Below are 19,477 nucleotides of genomic sequence, written 5' to 3'. Positions count from 1 at the left end.
CACACTGAAGTTTGAGCATCCTCCATCAAAGGGATGCATTTCAGAGAACAATTACCTATTTCTTAAAACAAAACTCCTTGTTGAAATACTACTTTATTTAAGAAGTATACACACTTGAAGGTATAATTTAAGAAAATGCCAACGCCTAAATTAAATTGCACATCTTCTGACCCAGTGTTGAAGTGCTCTTAATCTCAGCTCAATTTAACCACGGTCTTTACTTATATCTGCACACAAACCCTTGGAGGATACATACATAGCTCCATCATGGGTCCTCTGGGCTTTAAGATCATTTGGCATCAGTAGTTTTGGAAGAGATCTCTTTTGATCTGAACTGCTACATAGCAAATCAGAGCTCAAATCTCTGGGCTGCCAAGTACTTATGCTCAAATAAGCTCTGGCTGGCCTGATACAAACTAGATAGAATGCAGAATTCCCAATGAAAGTAAAAATGGCTACTTTCTCAATAAAAGTCATTCTAGTCCTTTAAAGAAAGAAAAGCAAACTACAAGGCAAAAAATGTTTCCCTTCATTATGAAAGAATTCATACATACATGCATGCATGTACATTTATGTATTCCTTCCCTAGATATTACAAAGTCTTCCTAATTGCCTTCTTTCCTCCAGTCTTGCTCCTTCCAATATATCCTGTATAGTCTCAAATTAATAATTTTTTTTAAAAGTATCATTTAAATCATGGAACTTCTCTGCTAAGAATCTTTCACTGGCTCCCTACTGCTTCAATAATAAAATCCCAACAACTTCACAGGTTTGTACAGACCTCAAGTGCTTTAAGACCCAGTCTTGCTCCACTTCTTCGGCCTCATCTCTGGCCACTCTCTCCTATTCAGGGCACATTCCAACATTTGCGGATCCTTCAACATATGGCAGTTCCTTGCTGCAATGACCTCTACTGCATTGATACACGCTGTCCACTCTGCCTGAAATGACCACCCCCCGGCTTGTTCCTTCTTGTGGTGAACTCAGTCTTCAAACTTCAGTTGAGAACACACCTCTTCCAGGCATCTAATCCTCCTCCAAGGATGTAATCCTGTTCATACTCGATGCCTGGCTGATGATATGGTCCCTCTCTCTCCCCACTATGCCACGAGCTCTTTAAGGAGAGAAACTGTTTCTCATGATAAGGTGTCTGCCACAGGCCCTAATATATTACATATTGAACATATATATGGTAAAGGACAAAGGTGGAAGGCTTATCTAGATCTCTCATGGTTTATTATGTAAAAATGTACTGTTGAATTTTTTCCAAATATCAGAAATATGAACACTTTAATCAGATATGGGTGATTTGACTTCTAAGTTAATTTTGCCCAGATACTCAACGTTACAAATGTATGAAATAGTTACTGACTTTTTTCATCTATCTTAGCAGTACAATAAATAAATGTAAAAAATTTTATATACCACAGCTGACTTGTATATTCTTCTCTTAATTTTATAATTGTCTTAATGGTAGCATTGAAGGCCATGCATTTTTAAGTATAGGGACAATACATATCAATATATATTTATAGACCAAAGCTAAGAACTTTATTATAAACAGATGTCATATCCCTTGAATAAAGGTTTAAAAACTAGATTCAGTTTTTTTGAAGAATAAAGAGTTGTCTCACCATAAATTTAAAGCAATAAGAGTATCACTATAAACATATTTTTTTTTTTACATAATAAACTTTCTCCACCTAAAATTCAGACTACTCCTTTCTAGGGTTTAAGAGCAATAGGTAAAAAGTATGGAGTATTGCTTATGAATTATATCTCATTTTCAATTTTAAAAGAGGATTTAACATTAATTGTTCCTCAAAGTATAAATGTGAAATATTGGATTCTTTTTCCTATTTAAATTATGATATTAAACATAATATCAAATGTACTAGCCCACAGGAAGGATTTATGTACATGAAATAATTGTCAAAGAAAAGTACTTCTTTTATTTTTCTGATTAACTTTACTCCCAAATAAGTAGCTAAAATATTGATTTCTGTAGAGAAAATAGTATCTATGGAAATAGTGTCTATATATCAATGCTGCTGGAAATACTCTAGCTCAGCAGCATACTTGAAACTCCATCTTTCTCTTAGTAAAATATATAAAATTAGGACCAACCTGGAAGCTACTGTTAAGATAACTATATATTTTCTTATATTTTGTGATTGTAATCTTTCCAACACAGGCAATTTAAAAATACATTATGTAGATGCTAGTTAATTGTATGGCTTTAAAATCTTTCCTCATATATTAATAAAAATTTTTTGGATCAGATTACGACCCTCCCTCTTTGGTTGAGAAAATAGGTCACCTTAGCTATACGGATAGAGTTTTGATCCATCCTTGAGGGTTTAGGCTCTGCAAACAAGAGGGAGGTTTCTCTTCTACGCTTGAAACTCCTTACCACTGTGTGCAACTCCAGGTATTCCGGGATGGTGGTGCTGGGGGAAAGTGCTCAATCTTGGGGAGGAATCTTGTGGAGATGTAGAGCTGAACAATGGCTTTTCAGGCTTCTTCATAGTAGTCGGAGAAGACATATCTGCAGAGAAAGAGAGGAAAGCCTAAGCTTTACAACTTTCTTAAGCTACAAGGTTCACATCAACCTAGTAAGAGATCTCATTTTCCAACACTTTATGATTTTCGTACTTTTTCCTCTTTTACAAAATACAAAATGAGGGTCAAAGACCCAGCTACGTTGGAGCTGTGAAATATGTCAGAAACAATCTCCACTGAAGCTAACCCAAGGCTTCATTAACAGTATCATCGGAATTATTCTGACCACTAAATAAACTTTGAACTTCTGAACAACTAAGCATCACGTTTCCCTCGGTCCCTTGGTTCACATCAAGGTCTTTTTTAACCTCAGCATTTCATTCTTTTTTTTTTTTTTTGCGGTATGCGGGCCTCTCACTGCTGTGGCCTCTCCCGCTGCGGAGCACAGGCTCCGGACGCGCAGGCTCAGCGGCCATGGCTCATGGGCCCAGCCGCTCCGCGGCATGTGGGATCTTCCCGGACCGGGGCACGAACCCGCGTCCCCTGCATCGGCAGGCGTACTCTCAACCACTGCGCCACCAGGGGAGCCCAGCATTTCATTCTTAAATGTATACAATTCAGGGGTTTGTCTTTTGACCGACCTAAAAAATAGAGAAAACCTGGTGCAAATGTGAAAAACAACCCTTGAGTATGCTGGTAAGTATAATCTATCACTGATTTAACATCTTTTACGGAAAACTCATTACTTGTTTAGCAAAAAAGACATTCCTTAATATGTTCATTCTGCAAATATTTATTGGGTTCCTCTATTTGCCAGGTAAAGGGAGGATGTTACAAAAAATAAAAAAGTAATTGCCGCTGTAGGCATATTCACGGTCAGTGAAGAGAAAAATGGTAAGAAGAAAATGGCTGTCAACAGTTGAGAAGGAGAAAGTGTGTTGAGAGCAGAGGTGCTGTGGTGCTTGCTGCTACTTCTCCAGCCTCACTGCACAGGGGCAGTGATCACCTCAGCTTCCCCAGGTTAAGGATGGTGCCCCCAGTGACACCATGTTTAAAACATGGATGGGGGTGACATTCCCAGAAGGAGGAAATGTTCCAAAGGAGGGGGGCATAAAATATGTAAGTACTACACATAGTCTGTGGAGTGGTGAAGTACAAAGATGAGCGAGGGAGCGAACAGCTGGCATGACCCACACAATGAGGGGTCTCAGATTTCATGTATAAATGTCTGAATGCTTACCCTGATAAGAAAACACTATTGATGGGCAAAATAGGATAATATTTGCTGTGTAGAGCAATCCCTCCAGAAACTACATGGAGGATGAATTGGCTGAAATAAAGACAGTAATCCTGGATACCACTTAAGAAGATAAATTAATTACTACATTCATTCCATAGATATTTACTGAAGGTCTAGTGTAGGCCAGACTCTGCGCCAGATACTGGGGACACAACTGTGACCTAGATTTGGCTTCAGCCTCTATAAAACCTGAAATCTGGACAGGGGATACAGACAAGTTAAAAAGGAATTATAAAAAGAGCTGTGACAGGAGAAGTATTCAGGGCTTCATTCATTCATTCATCCCACAAATATTTAATACTGCCAAAAGACAGATATGAGACTTGAAATAAGAGTAGAGATAGAGCTAATGCAATAATAGATATTTCAACAGAATTAACCCAATTCAATAAATAACTAATTTAGAAAGTCATCATCTTGGGTGACCACGAGACTGTACCATACAGCTAGCTGGAATATGGAATTCAGGAGGGAACTCCAGTTGGTAAGGAGAGATGTGCCCTTTTTCCAACACCTAGAGTAATGCTGATTTTTACAGAGGTTTATAAATGTATAGTAAAATGTTCCAAAAATCACATGAGCCATGAAGTTTAGATTTCTATTATCAAAAACTTTAAATATATACACAGGTAGACAGAATAATAATGGATTCTTCTCCAGTACTCATCACTCAGCTTCTTCAATTATTCAATTATTTCATCTTTACCCCATCTATACTCCCTCCCCCTGCATTACTTTGAAGCAAATCCCAGGCATCATATAATTTCACCTATAAATATTTCAGTTTAAGAAATATTTTCATATTTCTCCTCATAAAAGGAGAAAATTTTATTAAAAGAAAAAAAACCCAAGACTTTATCACACATAATATATATATATACAATTCGCATTTTTAATTAAGAACTTTTTTTTGACATGAGAAAAAAACTTCATGGTGCTATTAAGATAAGAAACTAGTTATCACTGTTTTACCATTTAAAAAATTACCTAAGCTCTGGTAAAGGCATCCAATAAAATTAAATATGTTTTCAGCACACTGGCATGTAAAGAATACATATGCTACTGTAACTACAGTAGACATCACAGTCTACAAAAAAATGACAGGCGTACTTGTAGCTGTAAGCTACAATTTGTGACTAACTGGCTGTCACTAACCTATCAGAACTTTGATGAGTGTACCATTTCCTTATATCTTTCTCAAAAAGAAAAAAAAAAAAGGAAAGAAACTTTTACTAACAAAACCACAGCAACTAACGCTGCTACATAAAAAAAAGAGAAACTTTTTAAACCATTTAAAAAATAGACAAAGGAAGTTCATTTCAGCTAAGTTACCTTAAAAATGCCAAAAATAATATTTGACTCCACTTAAGAGCTATGTGATTTTAAAAGGTAATACACAGGGCCTTCCATGGTGGTGCAGTGGTTAAGAAATCCACCTGCCAATGCAGGGCACACGGGTTCGAGCACCGGTGCGGGAAAATCCCACATGCCACGGAGCAACTAATCCACTGAGCCACAACTACTGAAGCCCGTGCGCCTAGAGCCCATAGCAACAAGAGAAGCCACCGCCATGAGAAGCCCACGCAACACAACTAGAGAAAGCCCATGCGCAGCAACAAATAAAATAAGTAAATTTATTTTTTTTTAAAAAAGGTAATACACAAATATAGGTTTTGGCCTGCTGCAAGTTAATCACAGACATATAGATTGTCAGAGGTGGAAAGAACCTCTATAACATCCCTCACTTTATAGATGATGTAATAAGTTTCCATTCCAAATTTTTAATTTAAAATTAACTCTTAGAAAAAGAAACTGGTAAGTTTCTATTGACACTCTTATGCTTTACTTGTGCTTCAATATAAATTTTGAATTAAATTAACGTGGGTAAATGAGTTCCTAAAGACTCCACAGTATAAGTCATAAAGCATATACTATACATCATTTAAAAACAATTAAATATGACCAGAGTTTGGGAAGCAGAATGAGTGTCATTCTAGTTATGTCATTTCTGGAGAAGATCAACCAAGGCTATTGCAACTACTACAACTATTTCAGAATTTTCATTAAACCCAGGCGAATTCACATGAGCCTCTTTTCATAAAGGGCATATAAATCAGGGGTGTTTGTACAGAGAGGTTCAACAATATAGGTGATTATGTAATTTTTGAGAAACGAAGCCTTTGCATTTTCTTAGTCAAAATGATACACTTGGCTTTACTGGGTAATTATTACAGGTCCATTTATTTTCTAGTTCTCTTTAGGCATACACTGAATAATAATGGTACCTTCATGTTCAAAACACACAGGGGAATTATAGAGGCCAACACTGCAGAAACAAAATAAAATTCACTCTTCAAATTGTAAAAGGCACCATGAACTGCCTTCTTTTTAAACAACAAAATTAGCTTAAAGTAAGTAAAAATAAGAATGGGAAGGTCCACTGTCCATAGTGAAACAGTTTTTTTAAGAAACAGATAAAGAATGGCAGTATTAGAAAGTAGGGTTAACTGCCTTTGTTTTCCCACTAAGTGAAATTATTAACCTTGGGCTCATTAATCAATAAAAATATACTGCTATACAGCCTGTACAAGGCACTAAGTACTTAAGGCGACACAAAATGAACCCCCTACCCCCTCACAAAGAAAACAAAAAAAACTCTCTGGCTTGAAGAGGGAATAAAAGTAAAAGGTCAATTATCTGGGAGAAATAAGGGTAGAGTTTCTAGTTATTGCATTTTAAGCATGAATCAAGCTCGCATTGTTTTTATTTTAATTTTATTTTGAATGTCTGAAGTCCAATAGACCTCATGCCAAACTGAAAAATGATATCGTTGCTATTTTTAATGCTCTAGTATGCTACAGAAAAAACATGTTTGAGGAGTGGATAGATGGAAAGATGTTTTTACGTGACCTTTCTGTGGAGAAAAACAAATGTCATGCTTTTCACAATCTAATGTCCTTCAAGCAGGAAGAATCATACATAAAAAGATTACGTTGAAAATAAGTTGAATAATAATAAAGCTGAATAATATATAAATATACAATAAGTTGAATAATAATACATACTATCAATGCATAAGTTGAGTAATACATGAAATAAAGAAGTTGCAGAGAGAAGCCAGATGATAAGAAAAGGATTAGCTGGTGTTTTGACTGGTGGGAAGGAGGCAGGAGCTGCTGGTGGTGGAGGAGAGGGAAGCAGAGGACAGTGAAGGCTTGAAATCAGGCAAAGAAATTTAAATGTGATTTGGAAAGCAGCACTATATAAATGAATTGACTGCCAAAGGGAAAGCTTTCCAAAAGCTCTATTTTTTTCCATTCCCCAACTCGGCCCATTTGATTAAATGGTTACATCAAGAATTTCCTGTTTCTTCTCTTTCTTAAACATTCCTCATCGTGGTTCATCATAAAAACAGTAGTTGGAATCATCTCCTTCAGATGATACCTCCTTCATCCTAACATCTAGCATGGTACCACATTTTTACCTTAATCTTTCCTTATCATTCTATTTTATATAAACTTTAAGCTAATTTGTTTACGGCCTCCTGGAGGAGAAGGGGGCCCCGAAGGGATGTGCTTCTAACTCTGTGCCTTTCCTAGCATAGGATGGTCCCTTGGGCTAGAAAATTGTTTTTCTGCCCTCTTATTCCATTTATAGAACAATATTTTATCCACTGAACCAACCTGACTTACTTTCTCTTTAATCCCTCCTAAAGAGTTTTGGCGGTCTAGATTTCCTTAATGATCCTATGATTGTGTCTTACATTATATGATTTTTTTTCATTATTATTTTGTACTTGATATATCCGTAGCATGTCTATACGTATGCTTAAAAAGTTGACTAACGGCTTACCTCCTACAGAAGACGATTTTATCAAGGGCACAAAAAAAAATGTGGAGGACAAGATCATGCTACTCAGGAAAAGAATTTTTTAAAATCTAGGATTAAAAGAAGGTAGAAGAAGTGGAGCAGACACTGTGTCTAGGCAGTTTATTTTAGAATCTCTTGCATGTGAAAGAAGCTATCTGGGGGAATGATAACCAGTAGTGTAGGATGAGTGAAATAACCACAGTCAGTCTATCTTAAAATGTATGATGCATGAATAGATACCACCAGATGAGAAGGAACTGAATGTAAAGCAAAGAGAGAATACAAAATCAGTCACTGAGCTTCTAATAAGTGTGAGAAACTAAGGAAAGGCATCAAGTTCAAGATGTTAAACAAGACAACCTGCTCTGTGTCCTGGTGATGCTTACGGTTCAGTAGAGAGGACAGACATTAAATACAAAAATTCATTAAATAACTGCAAGTGTGATAATACTGGATTATAGAAAGGATTCTTCTTAATGGCAAAAAATTAGAGACGCTATCTTTTTAAAGGAGATTCACATTGATGGTGGTTGTCTTCAGTGTCTACACCCATGTTTAGATTTATAATTGGACAATTAGCTATGGCTTTAGAAACCAATTGCGTAGTTAAATACATAATAGAAAACTACCATGTAAGAAAAAGTTCATGTAGGTTACTTATATAAGTCAGTTCATTTAGACTTACGCATGCCTTTAAATAAGTATTTTGCAAAAGCAAGTTATCATATAATTTTTACTAGCCATACTCTAAGTTTTTTTGGCACTCTGACATACATACCTCCTAAGCCCTGATGTGTCATTCATTTCACCGCAAGACTTCAAAGAGATAAAGCCTTAAGCAAATAAAGAGTTAGATCAACTCATCTCCCAACAACGTAATTTCATCCACAAAGGAAGAGCATTGCTGTGAAACACAGCGTATGTACTCGACTAGTCGGCAGCTTGCACAAATGGCGCTCCAGATGTATATCTGTTCAAGTCAGCCCAAGGCAACAATTTTGATCAATTCTAATGTGATAAAATGCTGCAGGGAAAGTGTGCAGAAACGTGTTTACGTCAGCCCTTAATTAAACTGTTGTTCACTTCCAAAGAACCTTAGGAAACACTAATGAGACATGAGTTTTGGCAATTTCTTCATCAAAGCAAAGACCCCTTCCTCAGTCTGTAGCAACCTGTCATCCAAGTCGCTCCCGGGATAAATGTCACATGACACTCCAATCAGTTAGCCACCTGTTAGTAGAACTTCACTGAAGTCAACTAGTGATCTAGGGCAAGCTCCAACAGCTACCTCAACACCTGCCTGTCTGGGGCACCTGCTCCTTTTTCACATATAGGAGAGCAATATGTTAGCTTTTCCAAGATGCTTCAGTGGATTAAGGTTACAAATCGAATGTCTATCGCCTACGTAGAAAACACATCATTTTCTTTAAAAAAAAAAAAATTCCTTTTCTTCTTCCCTACATGACACTTACAGTTTACAACTATTTGAAATCAATTATGTAAGAGCACACAAGAATTCTTGAATTTCTGTGAAGCTGTTCTTTTCAGCATAGCATAACACTAACAAAATATATTAACTGTGCCATTCCTATGATTTAGAAAAACATATTTCTATCTAGTTAACAAAGAAGCAAATTGCCTCAAAATCTTTTAAAATTCCAATATTTTTACATCTTCCTAAGTTCCTTATTTACATGTCATACTTGTAAACAAGTCTAAAAGAACCCTCTTGATACAAATCGCCACTTGCCGACTTCTCTTATTTTCCAGTATTTAATGTTAAGGTATATCTTATTATGAGGTGTTTATAAAGCTATAATCATTGTTAAAAATGTCTTCCTTATTTTTTACATTATCAAGCTGCTGAGCAGATGTTACAGGATTCTTTTTTTGCAGAAGAAAACTCAAGGTGCAATGAAACTTTGGTCCTTTGGTATGAGCATGATACAGATCAAAGAAGAAAAGTGCATATGTGGGAACATTTAGCTTAGGGAGTCCAGTGACTAGGATTTGACAAGATTTTATTATATTGACAAGTCTTACTAACTTAATACCCCTCACAGTTTTCCAAGTTTCTTTATTTTTTACAGGTTTTAGACTTCTCTAGAGCTTTATAGATTTATAAAAACTCTGGATATAGAAAAGCTCTTCAGAGACCAAACTCATTGGAAGAAGGCAAAGGTGGTTAACACGCCCGTTACTCCCTTGAAACTCTGTCAAGCAACACAAAACAGACTGACAAGTGAACGTTAGCTAAACTGGGGAATTTCTGCTTTCCATTAAAATGCTGGGGTGAAAGCTGGATGACAACATGAAAAAGGAATGACCCATCTGTATAAAATAATAATGCTCTTTATAATACATGAGATAATAAATGAGAGGCTACTAGAGCTGGTGTGTGGGATGAGTTCAGGAGCTGGAAATCTGATACTTGTACTTCAGGCCATAAATCCGGAGTCAGTCCTGAGACAGGGAAACAGCTTGGGCCCTGTGCCTGGAGGACAAGGAGAAGGCAGGGAGGATGACTCTGCCGACTGAGCACTGAAAGAGATCCAGGCTTCTCCTCCTCTGCTTTTGCCTGGGGGTAAATTGTGTGCAGGAGAGGAAAATTTAGAGGAGAGGCTATTTATAACTGTATAAGTGTTATGAAAAATACTGCAATTACCAAGTGCAGAAGATCCCGGCCCAGAGCTTTGATGGATTTATTTCTATTGTTTCCCTGTGGGGAACCATACTGATCCTTACTTTCCTAAGTTTTACCTGTAGATAAAGGACCCATGTGGGGATACAGCCACTGTGGAGAACAGTATGGAGGTTCCTTAAAAAACTAAAAATAGAACTACCATATGACCCAGCAATCCCACTACTGGGCATAAACCCTGAGAAAACCATAATTGAAAAAGAGTCATGGACCACAATGTTCATTGCAGCTCTATTTACAATAGCCAGGACATGGAAGCAACCTAAGTGTCCATCGCCAGATGAATGGATAAAGAAGATGTGGCACATATATACAATGGAATATTACTCAGCCATAAAAAGAAATGAAATTGGGTCATTTGTAGTGAGGTGGATGGACCTAGAGACTGTCATACAGAGTGAAGTAAGTCAGAAAGAGAAAAACAAATACCGTATGCTAACACATATATATGGTATCTGAAAAAAAAAATGGTTCTGAAGAACCTAGGGGCAGGACAGGAATATAGATGCAGACATAGAGAATGGACTTGAGGACACGGGGAGGGGGAAGGGTAAGCTGGGACGAAGTGAGAGAGTAGCATGGACATATACACTACCAAATGTAAAATAGATAGCTAGTGGGAAGCAGCTGCATAACACAGATAGATCAGCTCGGTGCTTTGTGACCACCTAGAAGGGTGGGATAGGGAGGGTGGGAGGGAGATGCAAGAGGGAGGAGATATGGGGATATATGTATATGTATAGCTGATTCACTTTGTTATAAAGCAGAAACTAACACTCCATTGTAAAGCAATTATACTCCAATAAAGATGTTAAAAAAAAAAAAAAAGGAACCTATGTGGGGAAGTGCCCCGAGGGAGTGAGTCTGTAGGACAAGAAAGGAGAGAGACCAAGTAGGTGTCTTTACTTGAAAGCTTTGCATATTCCCTGAGGTACCCTCTCCATTTCCCCATTTCCTTCACAATAAAATGGGGCTCTCTCAGCTCCTGGCAAGAAAAGATGTACTGTGATGCCCAATGGTTTAAGTGAAATATAAATGACAGAAAAGAGGTGCATGGGTAGAGTCACAAGGCCATAGATTCACTGTTCTTTAAATATATTTCAGAGGACATGCTTCAAAATTGCTTATAGAGCCATGTGCTGTGTCTAAGTAGTATGGATATGATGGTGGAGTTAAACAAGCCACTCAGGCACTGCTAGTGAGAATATAAATTGATAAGACCTTTCCAGATTTTGTGCCAATATTTATCAAAAGCCTTAGAAATGGACATAATATTTAACTCAGGAAATCTACAGTAGGAATGTATTTATTCCTTTAACAAAATTTCATTGAGCATCTATGTATTTGGTGACTTAGTGCCAGACAATATGCCAGGTACCGGGGACAATGAATAGAACTAGACAGGAACAAAATGATCAGATTTAAGTACAAAGATTTGTATGCAACGATGTTCACTGTATCTTTATTAACTATACAAAAACTTGGAAACTATCTAAACATCCACAAGTAAAGCAGACCTTCAAAACTGTATAGTATAGCCAAAGGGTGGCATACTATGCAGCATTACGAAGTGGAAATTGAATGACATGGTAACATGCTATTATATTATAAATAAAAGACCAAAAAAAAAAAAAAACAAACAGAAAAGAATTTATAAAATAGCATATACTGTATAACCCCAATTTAGGGCAAAAATTTTACTTGACATAGAATATGCATAGAAAAAAATATATAGAAAATAGACTGGCATATAATATATCCAAATATTAACATGAGTTATCTCCATGTGACAGAATTACAGGTGACTTTAATTTTCTTGTTTATATTTGACAATTTGTTTTTCAAATCCCCCACAAATAATTTTTACTTTTATAATAAAAAAAATGGTAAAATATATATTTGGAGAAAAAAATACTGCCTGTAGATCCATAGAATATTATAAATAGTTCCCAGTGATGGGTGGACAACACAGGATCTTGATACTGTGCCAGACATTATGCTTTAAGAAGGAAATGCCTCACTGGTCTTAGATACTGGATGCTACAAAAATGTAAAATGAAACGCTTTAATGTAACGTTTGCAATTTAGTTGGCTAAAGGCAAAACAATATTTTTGAGAATACAATTGAAAAGAAATATCTGAATATCTGTTTCTAAGGACTCTTCTAGATGTAAAATTTTATGATTCTGCGGCAAATGTGAATAAGTCCTTCCTCCACGCTCCAAGTTAACAAAAAGCTCTGAATGGTATGACGAGACATATGGACTTAATCCCACTACAGTAGTTTGATGATGATGCCAGATGATTCAAAAAATAATTAGCTGCCACGTTAAGAAAGTATCTCCATATATATCTATTTATCACACTCTAAAATAACTTCGGAAAATCGGCAAGCTACATTAAGAAGAGATAAGATATCATCTTCAATTAGATTTCTCAATCTTTTTTTCTTTTAAGGAAATCAGTTCTTTTTCAAAGGAGAAAACAGAAAATATGGTAGTCTTCGTGTTAAATATATGAAAATTCTTACTTTAATCTTTGAGTTATTTAATCTTAACTACACAAGCATATTACTACATCCTTGAGCAATTTGAAACCTTTTGTGATAATTCAAGTCTCTCCATATAGTATATTCCAACCCAAGCCTGTAAGTAGCATGTTTCTACAAGTCTCTGTTTATCACAGCTCTATTTTAAAAAAAAAAGTCTCCAGGCTACACCAACACCCAATACCAAGTTAAAGCTCAAACCCCTTTGAAGCTCATGAACACCTTCCTGAGACATTAAAAAAAAAAAAAAAAGCCTTGAATAATGAAGAACAATGCTAAAAGAGTGAATACTGAATAAATGAAAACTTATTTTTAAAAAACACTTCAAAATACTTTTGTCCATTAAGCAATTTCATTTCAACAGACAGACGATGATAAAGTATCTTGAGTAATGTCAGAAAATCTAATTTGAAAGGAGGAAAAGCACCAAACAATTATGCAAGATGTGGAGTATATTTTAGATGCTTATTAAATATTGGCATAGGTAAATAGCTGCTATTCGCCATGCCTCTGGGGAGAACCTCTTGGCTATAGAGGCTTATTAGTGTTAAGCATCTGAGAGCCATGGACTATAAAATAAAATCAATACCGTAACCTTAACTGTAAAAGTCAGAAAGATACTGGAAGAGTTCTAATTTAACAAGATTACAGATGACTTTTTAGAGAACATTTGGGGAAAAGCCATGCATTCAGCAACATTTATGCTACAAGACATCTCAAGGTTTAGGTTGTTACTAATGCTGTTATTATACATGCTGGTAATGGTTAGCGTTGATTTTACTGATGTGTTACTTTAGTGGATTTCCAGGAAAGTCCTGGAAATGATCTGGAACTTATTTCAAATAAAATCATTAAACTTAGGTAGTAAACTAATTGCTTAGTGACAATTATGATTTGATGTGGTTTAGTGTAGCAGACAAAAAAAATCATGAAAAAATTTTAAGGTCGTCACTTTGGCAGCTCAATGCAAATACGATTACTCTGCACAATACTCCGTTTCTTTTAATGGAAAAGTAGTCAAAACTGGTATAAGTTGTAGTTTTTAAGTTCAGTCTAAATCTATATTTCTCCTTTTAACAAATGTAAATGAAGAAAAAAAGAACATCCTGTCAATGAAATTACTATGATGGCATATTTATTATCTTAATGGTTTTAGAAATCACGTGAAACTGATCAGTAACAAAACCTCTATTTGGTAATGGACCAATTACATTTGTGAGATAATGTCAATGAAACAGAATATTGTCACAGGATAATGGTCTCCTATTGCTATATCCCTAGTCATTTAGAGAAAATATAAATGTTGCTGTCTGGCTGAGTCATTTATTTTCAAAGTAGGAGACACAGATCCCATAACAATGTTCTGTTATAATAACTCAATCTCTCTCAATCATTTGTTGTACCAGAATGGTGCAGGACAGGGCTTGTATTTGTAAGAACTGCACATTCCTCAGGTACAAGGCAAAACATATGATGCCTCCAAGCACCTAAACAGCCAATTATCAAGTTATTCAACAAGAGCATTTAAAATAAACATCTAAAAAATAATTTAGGAAATGGAAAATGTTCAGAGTCTTCAAAAAGATTCATGTTAATGAAAGCTCAAAGACTCAAGTATTAAAGATCTATAAATACTCTGACTTCAATTAATTTAAAATCCAGAACATTAGAACACAAAGGAACCTTACTATCCAACTTTATCTCACAGATAAGAAAACTCAGTTTACTGACATTAAGTGTTCTGTCTAAGGCCATACCACTATTTATATTGATAGTTTCCTGATCACCATTATAGTGCTCTAGGCATATGGCAAAAAATTAGAATAGAAAAGAAAAAAATATATACAGCAATAAATATATAATTTTTATATTTTGACACACATAGCTCAATTTAAACTGAATGTATATCACACACCTCAACTAAAGACATTCTAGACTTTAGGATTATTTATTAACATCTTATTATTAAAAGGAAAAGAGATTCTTAACCTGAGTCCAGCCCAAGAACTGCACTCATGAATTCCTGGAGTCTGTGAACCCTTCTGCTATTATATGTATTTATTTGTAGTAAAGTTTCATATGTGTTAGGAAAAAAAAAACTGTCATAGAGGTTTTGTAACTAGTTTGCAAAACCATGAACACAGCATGACAATGGCTTCTTTGGAAGGCAGTATATACAGTAATAATGAGCGTGGATTCTGGAGTGGAAGAGACAAGGGCTCCCATTCTATCAATGCTACTTATCTGTGTATCTATGTCAAATTTCTTAACCACTGTAGTGATGAGCTTAATGAGCTGTAAAATGTTTGTTTGTTTTTAAATAGGATTGAAAAGAAAAATATATGTAAAGTCTTAGCTCAATCCTGAAAGGGAGTAAGTGCTCAATAGATGGTAGCCACAAATGGAAGGAGGGTCTGGTTTTCCTCAATTTAAATGTATTTGTTGAATGAAAAGACTTAAATTTATGTGGTTTATTCAACAAATAAATGATATACAAAAGTGAGTAAATATAAAACTAGTTAATAGAACTATTATAGGTTAAAGACAAGTTGAAAATACAAATATGGTATTGGATCTGTTTGGGACCTTCATTTAAACAAAACAACGTATACGATATTCTGGGGAATTTGCACATGGGTTATACAGTATATATTAAGGAATTATTGTTATATTTGTTAAATTAATAATGGTATTGAGTTGTATTAAAAATGATAATCATTGTCTATTAGAAACTTAAGTATTTATAAGTAAAATGACACATTATCTGGGATTTACTTTAAAATACTTAAAAAACTGGAAGATATTGAATGAAACAAGATGGGCAAAATATTGATAACAGTTAAAGCTAAAAAATGGTACATGGAAGTTCATTTTATGATTCTTTCTATTTTTGACTTTCTCTATAACAAAAAGCTTTTTAAAACTTTAAATATCATGCTTAAACATTCCATCCAAACCAGCTCTTCTCCACATTTATCCATCAAAAGCACTCATGTCTCCCTTTTTTTTAGTTCAAAAACTTAATCATGGCACAAATATTAAGAGGTTGATTTTTTAAAAAAGAAGATACACATTTTACCATCTTAAAATTTTGTTTTGACAATTCTTCCAGACCTGAAAACTCATAAATTCACCTCTGCACTTATTCTAGTTCTACAAGGTCTAACAGAATCTTCCATGAAGCTCCCTAGAACTGTCCGCCTGCCAAGACTTGTTAAGCAGTGTTCAAATTCTCCTAGTCCATTTCTCCCTATGTAGGTAAGTTTATATATTGCTTCCCTAGGTGGGTTGCAGGATAACAGAAAAATACAAAAATATATATATCAGGCTTTGAAAAAGAAGACCTAGGCTCTGCTCTTAATTATCTGGACACTATGGATGAGACAGCCTCTCTGATACTTAGATTGCTTATCTGTCAGATAAGGAGCTTGAACTATGTCTCCCCTAAGGCTTCTAATAATCTGTGTTCTATCCCTGAAAAATCAACTTCTTATTGTATATGATATTGGTGGTATAATAACTCAAAAGAAACTGGCTTTCCAAATTACTTCAAAATAAACTTAAATAGGAAATTAATGTGTAAATGGATTTGAAATAAAACCTTTTACCACTCTAAGAAACTTTTCATGGTACACTATGATAACGAAGCACACTGTCTCCCATGGATTTTCCACTTTCCTAATTTAGACTGTGTTCTACCAATCTAGAGGGCCAGTGTCACACAGCAAGTTGTTATTTTTTTCAAACTAATTATCCACGATGGTTTTTCTACAAAATGCTGTATTTTCAAATCATTAAGCCTCCAGAGGACAGAAATATGAGTATCACTTTCCCCTAGTAAGTAGTATTGTCCCTGCTAGCCATGTACACAGGTTGCGTCCCATCCAAAATGCTCTTCCTGATTAGAACACATGAAAAGAGCACAAACATCTGTTAATTAGTAGGCAAGGTAAGGAATTCTGATGAAAGCCTTCACCAACAATGTATTGTCTTCCTTTCTGTTTGAAAGATGTTCATAATGTGATTTTTCAAATACAGCAGTGTAGCCGAAGAGAACGAAATACACTACGATGAAGGCATCCCCAGAGTTTGCCTCCGATAACATAATATATGGAGAGTCACTGCAAGTTCTGTAAGAACTGTAAGTTCTTGATTTTTGATATATTTTTTAATAATAAGCTAAACAAAAAAACTTAATTGTACTTAAACATTAAATTCAAGCCATCTCTTCACATGTATCCATCAAAAGCGCTTGTATCTTTGATTCTGTCTGGTTCAAAATTTGATATTTGAACATTTGATATTTAATCCTTGTGATACAAACTCTAGGAATGTAAGGAATTGCTGGTGTTCTATCTGGTCCCCAACGGGAGCTTAAACATTCTTCCAGGAGATTACCAAGCTGTTTTCTTGCCATTTTCTAGGACTTCATTTAATGTCAATAGTTACTCAACTATTTGTGAAAGCTGCTCATTCACCCAAATTCTACAGCTAGAAAAACCTTGAGAGTTTATCATTTGTCAGACTGTAGTTTGGGATAGAGCACTGCTTTCCAAAGTCTGAATGTAGGATTAAATCTCCCTATAGATTCTTAGATGGGGGAAAAAAGGTTCTGAAGTCGCAAACTTAATACATATTCAGTCAATATCCACTCATGGATATCCACATTCACAGCACACAGTAGTATATTAAATATTCTACAAACTCATTTATGAATAAAAAAGTTTAAATTTTTGTTTAAATAAAAATTTCCAAACTTGGTTGAATGCTCTTGTATCTAGCATTTTTTAACTTAACGAAAGGCTGGTCTCTGATTCCGGTTCTATCAGTGTCACCACACTCTACTGACTGTTATTTATTTCCTATACTTGATTAAATGCATGATACTAAGCTGGCATTATTACTCTTTAGCCCGCAGTGTTCCCTTGAGCCCTTTGGCTTAATTCATTATTTATTTAATACCATATCCTTACAGAACTCTATAAAGTTCAAATTAAAATTGAGCACAACATATAAGACTCTATTACTAATGAGAACATTTGCAAATTTATCACAAATAAATCTCTAGGGCTTGGAAATATATTAAAACTTCAGAAAAACTAGCTGAAGACTTATTTGTACGACAGACCTGTAAATTTTTTTAAATAGTGCTTTTTTCTGGTACCTATAGCAACCAGAATGCGAAGCCTAAATATTGCCTATTTGAGAGTCCAGTATAAATTTTTAAACTACTCTTAAAATTGTAATTACATTCCAATACACCTCTAAGTACTGCTAGTTTTTGCTAACATACCAATTTATTGATTTTTGTGTCAAGATTTATTTCTCATAATGCTTAAAAGTAAGTTGGGCATGGAGACAGTCCCCTCATAACCTGATTTACATTATTTTCTGTGAAGAAACTTTTTTCATAAATAATAAAAATTTATATTTCTGTTCAGCAGGTCAAGGGCTAGAAATTTAATTTATTCATATTTATGTGCCCAATGCCTAGAAAAAGTCCTGGCAAATAATAGGCATTTGATAAATGTTAATTTAGTTCAATTATCGCAATTCTACAGTGTAGGAACTAATAAAATTTTACTGCATTAAAAGTCTTTCTGAATTTACATTTTATCTAAGATTACAAGTTGTTTAAATACTCATTAGACTAAGAAGCTGTTAAATTTTCCATTTAGAAGGCCCAGCTGTATATTACAAATATATTTACCGTATCACTAAACGTCTATTAAATAGCGTTTTAGGAGTTTTATATTCAGGCTTAGATGGCTCGGGGACTATTAGAATGGCATAGACAAAGTGATACTAACAAAGAATTGTTTCAAATGTTCAAGCATACCAATTACTAGTCTGTTAAATTTCCAGCCACAAAAATACTACAAGCTTTAGTCCCAAGAAAGTAACTTAAATTAGAGGAAAAACCAAGACCTGCCTTTATTTTTCCTCTTACATCAGAAGTTACAAAGGACTACTGTAATGATTTCAAGAGAATTATATCAATGAGGAATTTAGTCTGTGAACTGGCTCAGGTGGGAAAAAATTTAAGGTAGACAAGCTCTCAGATGGAATATTTTGTGGGGTAAGTATTAGAATAATAAAAGAAATTTTCAACATGCAAATTGATAAGCTATCCTGGTTCCATTAATTTAACCATTAAAACGATGGAAAGCAGTATCCAAAAAACAAAGTTTTCAATAGAGGTAGAACCAGTCATGAGGTTTAAGACTAGGGAATTCATAAAAGAGACTAAGCAAGAAAAAAATATTCTAGAATCTAGGAAAGAATGTAACAGCTGCTGTATATCCCTTTGTTACTGGCCCAGTTTTCTTTTTCTTCCTTTATGTATCAAAGAATATAAAGTTAAAACATAAACATTATGTAATGTAGATTCTAACAAATTTAATTTCTATCACTATTTATCAGAAGAAATTTAAGCAAATTATAAAGATTCCTATGAAATGTTTAACCCTATTAAGCAGTGTTCAGTTTGAAAATGTTCATGTCTATATGCTACAAAATTAAAATTACAACTCTTCTATGTCTAGGACATTGTAAC

General features: G+C 34.9%; 1 protein-coding gene across 6 annotated transcripts in view; it reads right to left on the bottom strand.

Moving 5' to 3' along the window:
- Window positions 1–19,477, bottom strand: part of NFIB (nuclear factor I B) — a 229,066-nt gene that overhangs the window by 33,526 nt on the left and 176,063 nt on the right. For all 6 annotated transcript variants that reach the window (XM_089913215.1, XM_089913217.1, XM_022573744.3 and 3 more), the window contains exon 7: window positions 2,414–2,548. In XM_089913215.1, coding sequence (XP_089769341.1) covers window positions 2,414–2,548 — 135 coding nt within the window. The remainder of the gene's footprint in view (window positions 1–2,413; window positions 2,549–19,477) is intronic.

Source organism: Delphinapterus leucas, chromosome 6 (genome assembly GCF_059928025.1).
Source record: "Delphinapterus leucas isolate spDelLeu-1000000601 "Yukka" chromosome 6, BTC_Dleu_Yukka2, whole genome shotgun sequence".
Classification (NCBI taxonomy): Eukaryota; Metazoa; Chordata; class Mammalia; order Artiodactyla; family Monodontidae; genus Delphinapterus; species Delphinapterus leucas.
This window is presented reverse-complemented; position numbering and strand designations above follow the sequence as displayed.